General features: G+C 35.8%; 1 protein-coding gene across 2 annotated transcripts in view; it reads left to right on the forward strand.

Moving 5' to 3' along the window:
• Nucleotides 1-20,607, forward strand: part of RYR2 (ryanodine receptor 2) — a 389,904-nt gene that overhangs the window by 123,157 nt on the left and 246,140 nt on the right. For both annotated transcript variants that reach the window (XM_051783768.1, XM_051783769.1), the window contains one exon: nucleotides 19,673-19,693. In XM_051783768.1, coding sequence (XP_051639728.1) covers nucleotides 19,673-19,693 — 21 coding nt within the window. The remainder of the gene's footprint in view (nucleotides 1-19,672; nucleotides 19,694-20,607) is intronic.

The raw sequence follows: 20,607 nt of genomic DNA on the forward strand, positions 1-20,607 counted from the left end.
TGATGTACAGTGCTTGTACTCACTGGTCTTCTGAGATGTGCACAAAAAAGATAAAGCAGTGGTATGAGTGTGGTCATTAAGTGGCTGTTAGCTGTTTACAGAGTATTTTACTGGGCTCTCAGCACCTGTTAAATGCCAACACTAGCAGAAGATAGAGAGCTACAGCTATACCAACACTGATAGATGGTTTTCACTGAACCATAAATATATTACTGCTGCAGAATTTGATAGCTTCTGTTCAAATGCATTAGGAATCTGCCTGTGCGTCTCTTGCATGCTAATATAGTGATATTAGACAAGATTAATCTTGAAAATAGTAGCTCGTAGATAAAAAAATTAATGTTGTTGTGAGTGTCAGTATTTTTCTTTCTAGTAAGTCAGAGTCAAGAGTGATGATGATACAAAAATGACTGAATATGTACTTGCAGATAAATTAAAAGAACTGGCATTTAATATCTCTATGTAGTTTCTATGAAAAATATACAAAGTTTTCCTTTACATTTATATTTGTATATAATAAGGAAGGTACTTATATAGACAGCTTCATTTTTCTTTGAAATAGCTGTTAGGACAAGTTTTAAGAGAAGAGGTAATTTTGTGCATACATCTGAAGCACTGTTATCTTCTTGGAGAAACTTCAATTTTTTATTAGAATAAGTGTTTCATTTCATTTAAATGAAAGTATAGCAATTCCTTGAGAGATTGTTACTGTAAGATGGGTTCAGTATGACCACAGTTTTCTAATGGAAAGAATCCTACAAAGGGAGGTCTTTTCAGTCCTCAATTACTTTTCATTACGTTAGAAATCATTAAGGCTGCTGTGCTTATAAGTGGTCTCCTTGCACTGGTTTGCTTTTTGAGTTATGTAATCTCTTGAATGCTATGTTTATATAACAGGCATTCTTGTTATATAACAGGTAAGTTAGCAATAATGAAATGGTTGAGTAATGTAAACAAAATCTCATGCTGACTTGAGTCAGAACAATAAGCAGCTTTCTTGTGACTAAGAAAGAATAACTGTGTACACTAATTGGATTTAATGCTTTTTCTCAAAAACAGACCTGTACATTGTATGCTATTACCTGTCTCACCTTTTATGATGAGGAGGGTGATTTCCATTTGTCCTACTGTATACCCAGGAAATGGATATTGGATACCTTTGCAATAAATACCTACCTTTTTAGTGCAAGAATCCCAAAATGAGAATTTTCATACTTCATGAGATCAGTGATCCATCTGTCTGAGCATACCTACTTGTCTCTCCTGATTCAGCTAAATGCTAATATCAAAGGCAACAGTGGAAAATGAGTGAAATTTCATAAGCAAGTACTCTGTTTCTTCTAGCCCTAGGCACTGAGTAGTTACTTTGTGCTCCTGAGGTTTTATCATTTCCCTGTAAAATACTATTCTTAGCTCTGGTAGTTTATTAAAACATTGAAATTCATAGCTTGATTTGGTTTTGGTTTCAAAAATAAAATCACAACTTTCTTTGTTTGCTCAGGTAGCATTATTTACACTTTCCATTTTGAACAGATAATTTTTTTCATTTTGCTGGATACCAGAGTGCTATATGCATGTACCACTTTTATTAGTTCATCTGCAGGAAAAAAACAAAGAGCAACAAATCAGAAATAGAGAAGGAAAAAGGGAGGAATCCTGAGGAGAGAGAATAGTAGATAATTATATAAATGAAGACTATCATTACATAGTCCAGAGTGCCCAGAGTCTGGGCTGTGATCTTAGGCAAGCAGAATTACAGATGTACTGTCCTAGACAGGCCTACAGCCTAGGTACTATTTTGTAATAATTTTGGCTTGTTTTTTGAGTGTAGCTTTTTGTTGTTAGTAAAGCAGATGAATGATGAAAATGGAGATCCTTACATTTTTATAAAGCATTTAAGACCATAAAAAGTGTTCAACCTGGTTGTTAAATTTTTCCAGTGAACGTTCTTTAGAACACTAAAGCTCATTAGACTGAGTGATCCTGAGAAAGCAAATGCACAGCACTCTGGAATAATTTTTTTTCCCTGGTTGTTTTGTTTGGGTTTGGTTTTTTTTCAAATCACGTCTTCCTTTACTAGATTCAAGAGCTCTAACATTTAATACTTTCTTCTTGTGAAAGTGATGAAATGGTATAATCAAATCAGTTCCTGGAAATTTTCTGTAATTTTATTAGGAAATGAAACCTGACCATCTATCCATTAGTACTCTTGAATTCAGTAACTCCTGAGATTTCTGGACAATATAAACAATATTAAAACCAGGGGTAGATAGTTATGTTCTTCCAGATGTGACGGATATTGGGTAGGAGAAAAGGATCTAACTTTATGTGCCTTATAAGAGGAAAGGAAGGCAAAGTTGTCTGTTTTACATTACCATTCACTGCTGCTGCGCTGTTGTACCTTCTGCACTGCTGTCTTTTGCTCAGCAGAGGTGTCACAGGGACCGGGGAAGGAAGTTGACAGGTTTCAGGTATGAGGAAGGGATTTATAATTTTGTGGCTACTTTCAGTTTTGAGATTTTAACATCTTTTTCAGATAAGTTAAACAACAGACCTGTACATTGTGTGCAATTACCAGTCTCAGCTTTTATGACAAGGAAAATTATTTCCCTTTGTCCTACTGTATATCCAGGAATTGCTTTAATTCTTATCTACAATATGTGATGTATTGCTGATACTGGTGATTCAGAAAGGTCTTACGACTGGTACCTTTAGATCCAGCACAGATTTCAGCCTATATAGCAGGCAAAGTAGGTAGTGATGCTGGTTGTTACCAGTTTGTTTGCCAAAATCAGAGCCAACATGCATACTCCTGAGCAAACCTACTGGCTTTAAGTCTCCATTGATGACATACAGGTGAATTTCCCTGATTCTAAAAAATTCTCCAACAAGTTTTTTCTATTGTGTGGCAGTTCTAGAGCTGCCAGAAGAAAAATTGTCCAGACAGATTTGACATGGAACAACATCTTTGTAGCCTCAGTTTGCTCAAAAATGATTCAGACCTTTGTCTGAAAGTTTGGGGTTTTTTTATTCATCCTCAAGCAAACACGCTGCATGAAAAACAAGTATTAAGATAAAGATTTGCCAAGAGGGTGTGAAAATTAAGTGTGAGGTAACCATAAAGTCTATTGCTACTAACTCTTACTTGAAATATCTTTCAAAGGTTTTTTTCATATGATTCAATGTAAATTATTTTTTTCTAATGGGAGTACCTAAGGATTCAAAACAGTGCTACTATCTCTATTTATGTAACAAGAGGCTAGTTTGAACTTTCATTCTATTCTAATGCATTTATTACTTCAAAGACATAAAAAAAAGTTTCAGATACAGTGACTAGGTACAGGAAATAAAATTAACTTGGCATTTAAAGGACATCTTACCATTAGTGGACAAGCACAAAGTCACCTATCTTTTATATTGGCAAGAAAAAAAAAAGCTTGTTGTAATTTGAATTACACTTGCTTTGCTTGCGTTTTTGAAATACATCCAGCAGTCGCATGATATAAATAATGTACTACTCTCTTGCCTTATGTCTTTTATAATCCTCCATGATAATTATCATAAATGAGGCCACTGAAATTTGCAGATTCTGGATTGCATTTTATATACCATGCCTGGTGAATAGACTATATATATGTGTGTGTGTGTCTGTTTATATATGACATGTATAAATACAGGTGTACGTGACTTGCTTTTCACATACCAGTCTGGTGTACATCTTTGTGTGGATGAGAGATGATATATCCCATGCAGAGAATTGTTGTTTACTACAGAGTTCAATCAGAGTGATTCAGAACTCTTAGTATACTGTCTTTTATAGCACCTTTAATTATTTCTTCTAGCAGGACTAAAACATATTTTTCATTCTGGTCTACCAGAAGATCGGTGAGTGCCAAACCATCCCAACTTTTTTGTTGTGCCATCCATCCACAGGAAAATCTCATGTCATTGGGAGGGTGTAGAGTAAAAGACATCTATTCTGATGAGAGCTTCTGGAGCTCCTCTTTACCGATCTGTGCTTTGTTCTGGCAACATAAGATGTGGGCACAGGATTTTTTTGATTAGGTATATATAGGGGTATGAGACTGCTGTGGATCTTTTTTTTTTTTTTCCAATTTTATCAGCACAGTGGATGGAACGTTCTAAAAAGGGCTGATCATGATGGTCCCAGTTATAAGAATCTTAAGAATTTTGTAGTTTGCCCTTACTGCTTAAACTTTGTAACTTTGAAGCCTTTACCTAAACACTGCTAAAAAATAAAGAGTAAAAATTAGGAAGGTCAGCAACCTATGCAGCTGTAGTTTGAATTAGTTTCAGAGACTGTTACACTCCAGAGAGTTAAATCAATAGAAAATTGTTTAAGTTAAAGTAGTCTAGGTCTAATCTTTAAACAAAGATGGATGATGAATCCTGTAGCAACAAGATATGAAAATACACTCTAGACAGCTAAATCGATCAAAGATTGTTTAAGTAGAAGTTTAAGTTGTCTTTCACTAAAAATTGCTGTTGAGGTCCTGCAACAATAAAATATGAAACTGTTTCAAAGTTTTTTAAGTAAAAGAAGTCTAGATTATCTTTAACTAAAGATTAATGTTGATACCTTGTAACAATGAAATGACTAACTGTCAAGGAGAGGCTTGAGATGTTAAAGTGTATAAAAGCTCGCAAAATCCTTGTTTCGGTGGAGTGTTTATGGAGGAGCTATCCCCAACACTACCCTGATGTTGTATTAAGGGAATGCTGGCTTAACAGTATCATGCTGTTGAGTTTGATTTCTTTGAATCAATTCAATTCCTTTGCTAATGGCTAGGCTTCATGCTACATGAACTGCTCGCTAGTAGAATCATCTGCACTTGGAGTGTAATGTGTTTCTGTTGGAATTGTGTTTTCATGAGTCTTGCGGGACAGATGCACCAAACTCACTTATCCTCTATGCAACCTGATGGATTTCTCTCAGTTGCTTTTTTGTCCTTTCACTTCAAGGGTCAGATTTTTGATTGCTTACTAGAAAAAATGTAGCACTGAAATAAGTATGGCTTTCTTTGCTTGTCATCTGTAGCAAGAAAGTAAATGTATATATAGTTACAATTTCTGTATTTTGAATGATATAATAAACTATGTACTAGAATACGTCAGCAGAGTGTGGGGTTTTCTAAAATTTATATTGAGATGATTTTAAGTGCTTATTCAGCAAATCACGCTGTATTTGTTCTTTACTTTCTTGAGAGAACTTTTTGCTATTTGTCTTGCTAGACTTCATTATACAGGGAAAAAAATTGACTCCCAGTTGCCTTAATATACTTGAAATTTGTTTATTTTTATGTAAAATGAAGTGTAGAGTTAAGTCTCTTGTTAATTTCCTGCAAATTGATCTAAGTTGCTATAGTGTCTATGGAGCACTTCAGTGTGCAGTTTTCTGCATTTTTCCCCCAGTATTTATTTGCCCAGCAGCTGTGCTTTTCTAATACTGTTTGCCCTGGAGATTTGCTGCGCTTAGAAGCTCTATCCTATTCTCCTGGTTGGTAATGAAGATGTGAAATATTGTCCATGCCACTGTCAACTCCTGAGGCTTGGTCTTACATGGAATAGTGGGGTGAGAGGAAAAAAAAAGGGGGCAGAGGATCTTATTTCACATTTCTTTCTCAGTAAAGACATTTAAGCCGTTATAACAAATGCAACATGAAGACTTCATACTAAGTGAAAGTGCTGGAGTTTCTCAGATCTGCTCTTTGATTGCACTTATACCATTCTCAGAGAGATGGAGGTTTAGATCTGGAAGCTGATTTCTGTTTGATATTTTTGGGTGTTCTGCTAACCCATCTGAAGCTGGACATTGATCCTGTAAGAAAAAAACTGATGTGTGGGATGATGTTCTTGGAACATTCAGACACTGTAACAGTTCAACTCAAGTAGGACTGTAGCCAATTCAATTCTGCCATTGAATTGGAATGGAAAAGCTAGGGTGAAAACAAGAATTGGTTCAGATTCCACGTGGTCCTAGGAAAGAAGCTGAGAATAGCTGGGCAAAACTGAATGTGACCAGTGTAGAAGTCACTGAAAATGGCACTTTGATGTACTGAGATGCCATGGGGACAGCAGAGAAATATTGGCAGAGAGATTAAGATGAGGAGGATGATGAGGGTGTGCTGTGGCGCTTTTACCTTGGGTGAGACAATAAGGGGATTGACTGTTTTTATGCCTTTTACCAATCAATTTCATGGGTATTATACCTTTGCAATCTGTAATCCATAGCTTGTTAACATAAAGGATGGCAACATACTGATGCTGTTTGGTAAAGATTCCCTGTGAAGTTCTGAAAGAGTTAGTTGTGGGGGTTTTTTTTTTTTTTTTTTTTTTTTTTTGGTGTTTTGTTTTTTTTTTCTAATGACATTTAAGCGCAGTGAACTTGAAAATGATACAGTTAAATTTATCTTCAGAACCAAACCCTTATATTTTTCTTTGCAATGGTTGGAACTGATGTTCTAAAGGCTATTTGCACAAAATACAAAATGAAAAGATAGAACTCACCAAATCCTCACATTCAAATGCTGTTTCAGAATGCTGAAGAGTCTCGATTTTGCTGCACAATCTTATGTAAAACTGAGATAGTCTCTTAAACCACTTGTTTTCTTAATGCTACCAGATGTCTAACCAAGCTATTAACACACTCAGTTTTTAAACCAAGTCAGTCTAGATAAGCAGTTAGAATCAATAAGCTAAGTGGTGATTGCTAGTTGTAGATTTTCTGTTTTCTTTGTCTACATATCTCAGGACTGATTTGTACAGGTGTTGAGGACCATAGCTGATGAAACCTAGATATAAAATAATGTTAGAAATTGGGTCCTAGGCATCTTAAACTGAATTTCCTGGTTTGTGTATTATTTTGACTTTAATGGATCAATGCCTTAGATCCTTTAAATCTATTTATATGTCATCTGAGGTGTTGTGAAAACTGAATTAATATATGTGATATTATCATTACAGTAGTGAATATCATAAAATTGATGGCATTTAATTGTTATATCTTTAGAAGAGGTTTTTTTATCAATATTCAGTACAATAGTTGCACACTGAGCTGGAATGAAATAAAATAGTAAGTGAGCACCCTCTTGTCTACATGTTGAACAAGGGAGATTTGATGTTGAAAAGGTTATGGACCTGTGGAAGGCTGTGTCATAAAACAGTGACAGAATTGGATTGAAATTAAGGTTGCGGGTGATTTTTTTCACTTTTTGTCTTTTTTTTTCAGTGTACCTTAAATTTATTAACGTTTTTTGTAAAAGTGAGCATAATTTTTTAAAATGCAAAACTTTAATACTTTAGCTTAATCAGAAGTGTTTTGGAATATTAAATTTTTCATGAATATGTATAGCTCTGGCTAGTGTCTGCTACAGCTCTCCAATTACTGATTGTACAAAGGGCAACTTTACATTAATCTCACAGCTGAGGCGAGGCCTCGGTAGTGTGATACACAAATATTGTATTTTCTTCTTCTTTTGCAAGGCACACAGTTGTAATATGAATTACTGGTAAAGCCCAGGACCTTAAATTAAGTAAAATATAATTTTAATTTTTGCGAAGTTATCCAGTTATATTGAGAATGGAAATAAGAATTATGCACTGTTTTTATACAGATTGTTTATACTTTATATAAATATCTCATCTTATATATGAAAATTCTCTAAATCTACATTTGTCTTTTAATGGCTTCTTATAGGGATAGCTTCCTGCGATATTTGACTAGGTTGGTTCAAAATTAAAAAAAAAAAAAAGGATCTTTTACCTCAACTTATAATTGCAAATATAAAGAATATTTAGATGACTGGTGCAAAATGATATCAGTGTAGGAAATACACAGTAGTCCCAGAGGCTGGGAGTGTGGAAAATGCTAATCACGTCTGCAGTAACAAGAAAATAGTCTGCTATCAGGCAGCTCCGTAGGACCTCAGCAGCTGGAGCTGGAAGATTACACAGGGGATTCTCCCTCTTGAAATGTGTTCAGTGCGTTGATCCTCCAGGAGTTACCAATACCTTCTATGATAATTAAAAAAACTAACAAACCACCCTAATTCTCAAATTTGGGCAAGTTTTCTTAATGCAAGTTTCTTTCTAACTCTCCTTATCTTGCAGGGTTCAGCGCCTTGGGGTGCTTTTGATGCTAATGATGCTCTAAATGCATCATAGACTTCCATGTTGTTAAAGTTTAGATGGGAATGGTCCTCCCCAAAGGAGTGATGGTTGAATGACATAAACAAGGTTAGTGTCTGAAAGAAGAGATAGAACTAGCATCATGAGACTGAGTATGACTGAACAGACTGGATTCCTCTCCTGAAGAGGAAATGGGAAGGAATTGAGTTTGGGGAGGAGCAGGATTCCTTTCTGTTTTACATCTGTGGTGTCTGTCATAGTTGGTGACAAACACGCATGATTTCCTGATGGCTGCTGATGAAAAGGTCTGGATAGGTACTGTAAGCATGAGGGTTCATCTGCAAGTATGTAATTGCATCTCCCCATGGCAATAAGAAATTTGAATCTATGGTATCTATATCACTGAGCAAATCTTCAGTATCTTAGCACAATGTCTGGTGAGAACATAGTTTCACATCCATCTGTCTGTAGAGCAACTATTGTCTATGGAGAGATGATTTCTTTTGATGCCCAGTTATTCCTTAGTGACTGTGGTGCTGTTGATTCACAGAGAAGGTTTCTGGTTTTGGAATGTTGTGCTGGAGAGTCATCAAATGATTTGTTTCAATAATTATAGTAAGACCAAAGCCTTTCGAGCAGGTGAGTGTATTGGTCTATTCTAAGTATTTAAGTACTACTGTAGTGTGAGACCAGGTCTAAAGTTATCGTATTTGGGTTTTGTTTCTCTCTTATCATAGACAATTACCATTTTTTATTTACTTAGGAGGATGGCAACAACTCTTGAGTTGGGGATACTGGAAAGGAAAGTGAAAGAAATGAAGGGGTTATGGCCCAGGGGTGTTAAGTGAACAGAGAGATGCTGAGAACAGGGAGCAGCTCTGTTTGCAGAGTTGAGATTCTGTCCCTGGGCTCCAGGTGCATTATTTGTAGCTAAGTCTGGGACCTGAGCACACTAGAGGCTATGAATCCCTGCTCTTCACAGGGGCACTGACTTGCCTTTTTGAATGGTAGAATCATCCACCTATAGACCATGAGCTTGCCTTGGTGTGTGTCAGGATCCCTTGGCTTTTCCTAAACCTGGATTTTAGTTTTGAGCATTTGAGTGGCCACTCTGAGCAGGGTCGGTCAGGATTGCAGGCTCTGGGACAGGGCAGGGAACTGCCGCCTGCCTGCCTGTGTAACCAACCTGTGAGCTGCCTCTTGCCTCTGTGATGGATAGTGGGTCCCATGCCAGCAGGCTCTATTTTGGAGCGTTTGCAAGATCTCAGCTGCAGTAAAGGCTCCTGCTGTGTTCCTGCAGGCAGTCTGAATTGACTTCTTCCCCTTCAAAAGCATGCCTTTGAAATATACATATATATATATATATCCATACACACATTTAGGTTAAAAAACCAGGAGTATGCTCTTTTTGACTCTTCCTGAGCTCTTAGTATGCATCTGTCCTTCATTTTTCAAATGAAAATTGAAACCTGTGCTTTTAGAGTATTGTCAACATGGTAAGTGAGAAGGGGAGGCATTGTCCCCTCATTCATTGCTGTTTTAAGGTTTTTGATCTTGATCAATAAATATGTTTTTGATAAAAATGTGATAGTTGCTGAGCTCTGAAGATTGTCTTCCCTTTTCCTAGAAGTCTCTTCTTTCTGCCTGGGCTACAGCCTTTTACAGCATTTGCTGGTTAGACAGTTAGTTACCCTTTAGTCCTCCAGATAATTGTCATTCCCTCTGCACATAAATAGATAAGGCTTTGATTTCCTTTTTTGTGTCATAGTAGTGAAAGCTCACACCTTACTTTTCTTTATGGAAATAATGCACTTTTAAATAGGCAGAGCAAAGAAAAGTAACTTGACAAGAACAGAGAGCACTCAGAGTGCTACCAGTAAACCTGTGTTCTAATTATGTTGGGTGTTGTCATCTGCTTTAGACCTAATTCATTCAGTTTATGAAGTCCTATATTACTGTATATGATTTTTGTAGTTAATTCTTGTTTGTGCAGATACTGCTGATAGTGTGGAATGTGCTGGTGATTAGGGTGGTACATGCAGCTTCCACTCCTGAAGCAGCCTTTTGTAGCTGACTGTTGGTAAATATGCAGAACACTTACTTTTTTGAAAGAAGTTTCTATTTAAAAAATATTTGGATGAGTCACAGAAGACAACGGTATATAACGAGCAGAAGGAAAGGGACAAACCTGGAAATCCTGGTTTTTAGTGGTGATTATTTAATGTGGTAAATTCACATAGTCCACTGTATATGTAGGTTATTTACTGACAGACTATTTTAGTTAACTGGGCACTTGGTGCATTTTGATCTTTTTGTAAAATTCCATTTCCAGGTGGTGTTTGTTTGTTAGCTTATACACAGTCTACTGGGTATTGCTCTGCTTCTTCAAAAGAACTTGTGCCTTTGCCCAAGTTGTAATAATGTCACTAACTGATTAAATCCTTTGGCTGTTCCAAGGAATTTCAGGTGAGGTTTCTTATTCTCTCTCCTCAGCCATGTGCTGCTATTTTTTAGGTACATTACTTACTGAAATACAAAATCTTTGTCTTAAAGAAGCAACTTGTTGGTGGATTTGGAGATCTTTAGAGGAACATATCAGACAGCCAACATTTGACTCCACCTGGAAAAAAGACCACAATTCTCTTTCTGTATGCTTCCTTCCTATTACTGCAAGCAATAGGAGACTCCAGTGCTTCTTATGACTCTGAGTATTCAAAGAAGATGAAAAGTATAAAATACAACCTTTTTAGGGATCCAAGATCTTTGTGTGGAAACAACAGTTAAAACACAGACTCGCTTGATTTCAAGACTGTGCACTGTTTTTAGCCTTTTTGTAGTTCAGATATCCGAAACTACCCAGCTTGCTGAGTCCTTTCTGAACTCATATGTGCCAGGGAAGAGAAAGAGTGCATGCAATAGGCTTTCTACTGAGATTTCTTTTGAAGGTCCAGTAACTTATCCTACTTTTTCCAGTGTAATTGTAACCACTTTCATAGATGATTTCAAGATTTTATTGTTTGATGTAAAACAGTAAGGAAAAATAATGCCTTAACACAGAGATCTCTTTAAGACGTTTAAAAGCTCGAGCAAGGGATTAACGAGATAAACTGATATGCTGATCTTCACAGTAAAAATTGATCGTTTCTACTTGATATAGTTTATCAGTGAAGTACAAAAATTGTCTAGTTATGTGCTAAAGCCTTTAGGAAAGCATTTGTGACTTTTTTTCATTTTCTTCTTATTCTTCTTCATATGTATTCTTCTTCATTTTTTTTTGTCCTGGCATTGATAATCTTATTCTCAATGTCTTTTACCACAGGCCACTGTTTGAAACCTCTTGTGGATAGACAGGACAGTGTTTACAGGCTTTCCATGTAACTTGAAATGGAAATCTCCTGAGGATTTGAAGGCTACAAATATAGCTGTTAGTTTAAATACAATACAACAGAAAGCATTTTCTAAATTCTTTATAGCATGCTTATTCTGCTTGTATTTAAAGCAGTTAGGGATTTTTGCTCATAGACATCTCCTTTTTATAGTCTAGCTGCATTTCATAAAGGGAAATTTCATTGCTTTTGCTTCCTAATTCTGGTTGAATTTTTCATTTGCATCAGTTTCCTGTTTTTATTTTGACCTATTGGATCAGTTCAAACTGAGAGTAAGATTAAACTAATCAAGAAACCAGACTCAGAGAGCCAAATATGAAGGAACCCTACTGTAGTTGGGATTTGTAAAGACCTTCTTGAAAATTATATTGTATAAGTGATGATTAAAGGGAGTGATGCAAACACATAACATTCAGTCATGCCTAAATGAAGACTTTAGTCTGTGAGGAAATGCTTAGTAAAGGTTTCATTTGTTTTGCAGCTTGGTGTAACCACATAAATAGTCTACTATTGAATTAATTATCTTTCTAATATAAACCTGACACTGGTTTTTGCATGATTTTGGAGTACAACAATAAAGGACATGTACATCTGTTTTCTTTTGCATTAATATAACTTTTTTCTTAATTTTTCTTATTTTATGTGTTTTAATAGCTTTTATTTCCTTCATTTTTTGATCTGCTGCATATTTTTCCACATCTTGTGAGACTGATTGTTTTTATACGTTGTTGTCTCATTCCTCTAACTAACAGGAGATCTTAACTTGGGAGCAGAACTGATTGACCAGTGTGCAGCCTGGTTACTGACACTACTATCCTACTTTTCTTTCCTTCCTTAGTAACATTACTTCCAGAATGTCCTTATTTTCTTCCAAATGTCACAGTCTTTGCCTCACCTCCCCCCCCCAATCCAATTACACTAGAGAACCACTGAAATAGAGACAGAAATAATTCATGGACAACATAAGAAAACAGCCATGAAACAAATATCTTTTGTTAAAAGGTCTCAGTAATATTGTGCTAAAGCATTGTAATTAAGGCTAGGAGTTTTTCAGGCTTGTGTGCCCATAAATCCATGTCAGAGCTTATTAAGGGAACAGAAGCATTTGATTGCACACATTGTATGTGAATTCTAAGCTAAACTTTTTCTGTAATATGAAAGAATTTAATTTCACAAGCTCTACTCCAATATTTGACAACTTCATTTTTCAGGAAAATGCTGTCTGCAGATACCCATCAGTTAGGCAGCGTAACAGCTAAATTACATCATGAGCTTATTAACTCCCGTCTAATCATCCAGTCATGGCTGATTAATCACTCCTCCTAGTGCCTTGTTTTAATAAAATCTGTTTTCCCTGCCACTGACCAGAAAAGTGCTGTCTAATTTCATGTGTGGGATAGTTTTTGCTGAAGAGATCAAAGGGCAACTCTTCTCTGATCTGAAGGGCCCTGTGAAGGAATCATCACATGCAAGAGCCTTGCATTATTCTTCTTTGTTTAAGGGGTAGGAAAAACGTGGGTTTCCTCACAGAGTGAAAAAGCTTTCCAGTGCTGTGGAGACAGAATGGAGCCGTTTTGGGATAGGAATGCAACTTTAGGTGGTGGATTTTTAAATATTCAAATCACCTATCTCCAACTGCGGAACTCTGAATTCATTAATTACTTTGTATTAGTAAGCAGCAAGATAACACAGAGAGCTGGCAGCTCTGTCATTTTCTCAGCATGGGAGGAGGGGGAAAGTAATTTCATCCCTCATGCAAACGGAAAAAAGGTAACACCTCCCATTTCTTTTAATAAGTGTTCTGTATGTTAATGAATAAGACAAGTTATTGAGGTACTTCCTTTAAAAAAGTATGAAGATTGGCAGTTAAGGGCACTCTTGGCAATTTAAGCTCGCTGATTCACACTGCAGTAGCCTAGTTAATAACATATTTGAAAGCTAACAGTAGCTGTGACTATGATGGGCTGAAAATGTTTTCAGGTTTGCTAGTGGAACCCCCACTTGTAGGAAGGAAGAGTCAGAAATGAACCGGAGGTCTCTTGATATAACCAGAGCTCTTTTAGTTTCCTAGCACTGACTAGAAAGTTTTCTTATTCAAACTTCTGACCAAAAAGTCCAAATTACAGCTTCTTGTTTCTGTACTTTATTTGACTGTTTTCGTTAGCCCAGGGGTTGTCTACAGGTGCCAGGCATAACTCTCTAAAATAACAAAATATAAACCCAGTAATTTTCTTAAGAAATTATTTGGGTATGTCTTTATCAGATGGTGATGTGTCATAAAAAGGGACAGAGTTGTTATGTCCAACAATGTTAGCTTGTACTTATTGCAAGGTCTACCCTCCCAGACTTTGAATTTACATAACCTAAATGTTTCTCACTGCAAAGAGAGAAAGTGAGAGAAATGAGAGGAAGAAGAGTATTTAATGCAGTGTGGACTTTCTTGTCATGCAGATGGACTTACTTGCTACCAGTGGTAGGCTTTATGAAAGGGTGAGATAGTTTAGAGGCTTATTGTACTTAAAATACTGACTACTCACAGCTATTTTAGAGATACAACTCTGCTAACAGGAGAATAGGAAATAAAATGGAGGGGGGAAAAAGTGTGGAGTTTTTGCAGACAAACAGGTACTGTCATTTTCTCCTCATTCCACCTTATTTAGCATCTGAAGTGATTGTTAGCAGGCCGTTTCAAGTAAGGCAGAAAAAGAATAAGAGTTGGCTTTGATCAACTGCACTTTGATCAAATGCAAGTACTGGAAAAGATCAAGAAGGGCAGGCACAGTATTTTTGCATTCTGCTCATCCTCAGGGAGAAGCAAGGACAGGATCAAAATCATTACCTATTTAAAATCACAGAATTGTGACAAGCGAGTATTTGTAGCCTGGCACATGAGCTCTTCTTTTGTGTGTACCATATTTGGAATGAGGATATATGGCATAAAAGTAAACATTTTGTCATCCTAGACAAGTTTCCTGTTTTGGAGGTAGATAGCAGCAAGCCTTTTTTCAGTCTTACCATGACCCTTTGAGCGCTAATGTGTTCTAAGTTTTCTTTCTAGTGTAATGGTCAGTAAAAACTGACTTTGGGGGAAGAGAAATTAATTTGTTTCTTCTCAGTTACGTTTTAGGATCTAAGTAGCTTTCAGAGGAGTTAAACCAAATAGACATGAAAGCACAGCTCTTGAAGCATCTTGAAGACAAAAGTCTGCAGTGGAAGACAACCCTGGGCTGGAAGAGAAGGCATATCATCAATTAACTTGTTGAGTATTAAATTTAGGAAATCAAGGTGTCTATGAAGCTAGTCAAGTGTTGTAACAGAAGTAAAAAATACAATTAGATTTGGAATCTTTCTGGTTTGATTTTAGTTATTCTTACCTTGCTTATCTTATTAAAGTTTTAGACAAAGGTTTTACTTTGTGTTCTCAGTTTCCATAACTGAGAAATGGAAAAAAAATCTGGTTTTTTCTAATAAGAGTTTCCTTCTTCATTTCAAAAACATTTAGTATAACTGCAAAGGAAGATATAACATCCACTAGTGGGAATACATATCCTTGAGATTTCAACTCACAATCCCATCTGTGGATAATGGTTGTATATTATAAATATCATGAAGTTTTCATAAATATTTGTAGAGAATGTGATTAGCCATAGTCAGCTAAGATTCTCCTATGCTGTGCGGAATAAAGTTCCTTAGTGTTTTTGTATGCTGCTCAAGCAGATGAAAGCAAACAGAATACAGAAGCCAGAATTAGGAATGGGAGGTTGTTTTCATGGCTTAAAGTAGCTTACTTTGCAACTTTGTGCCCTGGTAATCAATATTGCTGTATTAGTGGATATTCAGCATATGTTCTGTGACCTTGCTTTATGTCAAGATTTAAAAAGTGAGTTTGTGAATGACTCCTCATAATGGTGAAGAGGTCCCTCTATTTCTCTTCATTTAGTTCATGGCTCCTTTTGGCAAGAGAAAGTATGGTTAACAAAACTGTGTTCCTGCTCTTTTAACTGACTTTTATGTCTGGTTAATGTAATGCTGGATATCTGCAGTGCTCAGGAAAAATAAAGAAAAAAGCAACTTTCCAGTTTGGATTAAATGTGTTTAAAATGAAAGCTTGCCTGAAAAGATTGGAGTTCTGATATGCCTCTGAAAAGAAGTCAGCAAGTGCAGACCACTGAAGTTTCTGGATTTGCATAGCAGTAAGTTGTTAAGTTGTGGCTGTATGTTCTTCATTGAGGACTTCTCACTAGAGCTATATGAAATTCTAAGGGAAGTATTAAGACTCTGTAGTACAGTGCTCTCTTCTAGTTCAAGAAGAGAAATCATTTTGTAATGCAAAATGACATCTTTGATCTTTTGCTTGATTCTTAGAATATAACTTTGAATCCTTGTCTTTTTGTCCTTATTCTACCTGTATTTTTTAGACATTCATATACATGGGTACCATAGCATTTTAATGTCCATCAAACACTACTCTCTAGTTTGAAGTGTCATATATTCTACTCATTAAATTAGTTATGTTGATGGCTATTTGCTAGCAGTAGGCAGTGAAATAATTCTTTTAAGTTCAAGTTAGTAGCTTTCTGTAAAATGATTATTGTAGTATAAGTAGTTCACAATCACTAGGTGAATTCTGGAGATATGACATCCTTCATCCTTTTGCTAACTCTGATCTTCTCATGGCAAGATAATAATTTTTTATATTCAGAACTGTCATATGGCAATGAACCCACTAAATTTTCGTATGCAGGATTAGACAGGGTCATGTTCTTTTTTTTTCTTAGGAAAAACCAGGGTACGTGAGGAAAGAATATTTCTAAGTAGCATTCTGCCTTTGAGGTATATATATTTTAATTTGGATTCTGCATCCTCTACTGGAGGAAATGTTGTAAATCTTGATAGTCTTTGGATAAAGAAAGTGAGAAAAATCAGTATATACCTACCTAAGTGTTTTATTTTCCAAACAATGTGATTAAATGATCAGGAGAGAAAATGAGCCAGAAGAAGAATAGTTATTGAATTCCAGGGATTTGGATTTATTGGGACGAGGCAGAATTGATTGTGCTTAGTAAAATAAATGATTGTACTGTTCTTTCAGACTGTCTTTAACGTAATGTATGATAGAAATTAAGCAATTTACAGCGTAAGAGACCACAGTGAGAGGGAACTTACGGAAATGACTGCCAGTCCCTGTCTGCCATTCCCTCAACCCTTCTTGAATTGTAAACTTTCCTAGACCAGTTGGAAGAGCTATACCTCCTAAGAGGTGAACAGCTCAGCAAAACCCAAGCTGAGTAATTTATGGTAAGAACAGATAGTTCCAAAACCATGGGAACATTAAGCACTCCAAAAAAGAGAGGTGACAAAATGTGATCTGATAGAAGAGAATGTTAGAGTTTGTTTGATTGTTTATATTTTTCTGTTTATTTGTTTGGTTTCTTGAGTGTATATGGGCTTTTTTTGCGTGGAGGGGGAGGGTTTTGTTTTGCTTTGTTTTGTTAGGTTTTTGATTTTTCTTCAGTTCTCCCCCTGGATTAATGACTAATGCTTATATAGCAACAGGAACTTTGAATCTTAGTGTTTCCTGAATTTGGATGAATACTGGGAAATCTATGGGAAAAGGGGTTCCTGTGGCTTCTAGTCTTCAAGACAGACAAAAGATGGAGGTCTCAGTGTGAAACAGAATCGGTATATAGGAGTGCTGTGAAGTATCTGCTTGCTTCATATCTGAATCATAGCTTAGATCTTAGATACAAACACTAGGCTGAGATATCCACTATTTGCTTTCATTTTTGTTTATGTGAGCTTTACATCTATTTTGTGCCTACATTAGGAAAATTACTCATAGTATTTTTATGTGTATATATATACTAAGATTACTCATATTATTTACTTTTAGCTTTACCTAATATGCATTACTGGAAATTTCCAGATAAGTAAATATATTATTATGTCAAGTTTATGCCTTTTTTCGCCCCCAAATGGGATATTAAATGTCTAGAAGGTCATAGCTCTTCCAGAATAGGTTCCATAAGGTAAAAGCAAACTAAATTTTGTCTACATATATTGCACGGACAGGTTTTAGAACTTGGGTCCAAGTGGTCTGTAAGAAACAAATGTCTTGTGACTTCAGTTTCTGAATGAGCTCTCCCACAAATGTAAAGGAAGCACACTGGATTTGAGAGGTCTCTGAAGAAGCTCACAGCAGAGGGCCTATAGAATATGTCCATAATTACAAATGCAAGATTTTGTTGTGCTGTACACTGTACCAGAAGCATCTTTGGATGCATTCATCATCTTTCCTGTATGAAAGATGTGGGTGTCAAACTGTACTTTTGACAAGTGTACGTGCACCATTCAAGTGCTTGTCCTGAGAGACTCCTGAATAAGGGTGCCTTTGGCATATGCCAAAGCCTGTTGACAGTTCTGTTTAGAGGTAAGTATACCAATGCAGAATTTGTGTGTAGATATTATAAATACTTGGCAAATATTGCACTTGACTCTTTAAGATAACTGGCGTTCATTAAAATAAAGTAAATGAACAATTCAGAAATTAAAAGGCAATTAATTGTAGAACTGATAATGGGTGTTGAGCTTTGAGTAAATTCTTTCTGATACCAATACTGCCCTATTCACTTACATTTTAGGATAGCAAACACTTCTCAAAGCAAGGCAATAAAGGCATAAATCAAGTCACCTCTTTCTAGCATTGTCACACAGTCAAGTTGCTTTCAGTGCTGTTTTCAGAGCATATACAGTTTTAACAAAGCAAAAGATGCATCTAAAACAAGGTAAAAAATGAAGTACTTGTACATAAATCTAACTTGGCTATTCCTTACCCCTTTTTTTTCTTTAAGACATTGTAATTGTCTTGTTTGCGTTTAGATTTAAATTATTGCTTACTTTTCTAATATATCAACATCTTATTAAATTTTTTCTTATATTTTATCTGGTTTAAATCATTTAGGTGTTTCTTAGGAGGAATTTCTGCAGCTGTGTTGACAGTAAAATCACAGTAAAGATTAATTTAAAAAATAGAGGCAAATCAGAATTTTGTGTGCCAGCAGGACTGAACAATATTGAAAATATAAAACTCCTCTTTAATCGAAATATATATTAAAAAAGTGAGAAAATTTACTTTGAATGGAACTATTGTAGCAGATAAGAACTAAATACATTGCCTTTTATTACAGTAATTTCACAAACAAGTTGGAATCTGAATATTACTGTTTTTGAGAATTACTCCTGGTTTTCCCTAAGCTATCTTAAATTATTGTTAAACTTTTATGTTGCATATGCTAACAAAAGGTCAGTATGTACCTGCAATAAAACCATGGAAGGCATGATATGCTGCAGTGTTTTCTGTGCAAAGTCCAGAGACAAATCTACTTCAGATATACTGCTGTTGTTGTCAACTAAGTTTTTAATAGGTAATGCCATACAAACTGTTCTAGTAGCTGAAATGTGTTCTAGTAGATATTCTCAATCCTTTCTGAGACTGTAAGATAGTCCAAAAACTTCTTAGAGAAAGTAATTTAAAATCTGTTTCCTTAATGAACCTTGAAACCTTAAGCTTTCGAAAACATTCTCTCTTTCCCCATCAGAAAATTGAATGACGTTTTGATGTGCTGTTCTCTGTTCTTATACAAGTTATTCTCTTATGTTGCAGGTTGTAGGGTCAGGGTCTGACAGGTACCCCTAATTTTACCTTTTATACTTACTGCATTCACTAAAATGGCAAACCTTGAATAGCAGCAATGGAACCTTTTCAAGTGAATAATGTTCACTTATGACAGAGTTTTGCTCAAGAAGAAATGGCAATACAATTTGTGGGTAACTGTGTTCTGCATTTTTGACTGGTTGGTACTGAATACACTGTGGAATTACTTCAGCATCAGTCTTCCTTTGCTGCCTATTATCTGATATTTGGAGGGACATTTTGGACTTCCAGAATTTGAAGTGCTTTCCACAAAATAAAGACAGAAAGTGAAGTATTGGCATTTTAAAGAGAAACTGCCAGAAGAGTAACTTAGACTCATACTAGATACATTTCCGAAAATGTGAAATGTTAACTTCAAAATAGACTTTGATATGCTGTATTTAAGGGAAGAGATTTACTGATTTCTTGCTTTTTCTTTCTACAGCTAGTTGATGTGGAAAAATGGGTATGTGATTCTGTCTTTTATTCACTCGATCCCAAATGTTTCATGTTGCCACTGAGTCTAACCTGTCTGTTTTGATACCCTGTGTGTTCATGACCCTTCAACTCGCACGGCTCAAAAAAAAAAAAAAAAGAGGCGAATATTTGGTCGTGTAGAATCTGGTCGTTTGTGAATTGTCATACCAAATTTCATGTTACCACAATGACTTTTTCTCTTTTAATTTGATCATAGAATTGTGTAATATGAATGTATGGTTATTGCCTGTCAGTTTTGAGCCTTGCTGTCTAATGTTATAATTCCATTCTGTAACCCACCCTATCTTTTCCAATATAGACAGTGTAATCCTAAACTGCATGACAGTAAGATAATTAATACTGGTAAATAATGTGTAATGCTGTGTGTGACTGCAAATACACAAAACATTTAATGATGGAGAACAGCTGATGTAGAATAAAAAAAATTCCTAGATTTTTGCAAATAAAGCACAGTTCTCTGTTGAATGTGTTGTTAAGGCCTTTCCTAATGTGTCTGTCTATACCATGCATATTTGTTTGGGCATTTGATATAACTCCTCTCTGTGGGACATATTTACGTATGTTTTTCTTCAATGTAATCTGTAACATCTGCATATGTATGAGTTAGTGGCCGTAAAAATGTGTGTAGAATTGTTTGTTCACATTGAAAATGTTAGAAGCCTCTCTGAAAGCTTGGACCATAATAGGCCTCCTTGGTTTCTTAATACTTAGTTTGAGCTGCACATGACCAGTGACAACCTCAGACATCTTCTGGAATATGGCCAATAATATAACTATAGCACTGGTCTCATTTTATTTCAGCCAGAAATTACAGAATTTTAATCTGTGATTATTACATATTTATAGTAAGTAGTGACTCAAATTAGAGCTTGCCTGAGACTT

Source organism: Manacus candei, unplaced genomic scaffold (genome assembly GCF_025592945.1).
Source record: "Manacus candei isolate 608988 ecotype Guabito, Panama unplaced genomic scaffold, ASM2559294v1 h1tg000017l, whole genome shotgun sequence".
Classification (NCBI taxonomy): domain Eukaryota; kingdom Metazoa; phylum Chordata; class Aves; order Passeriformes; family Pipridae; genus Manacus; species Manacus candei.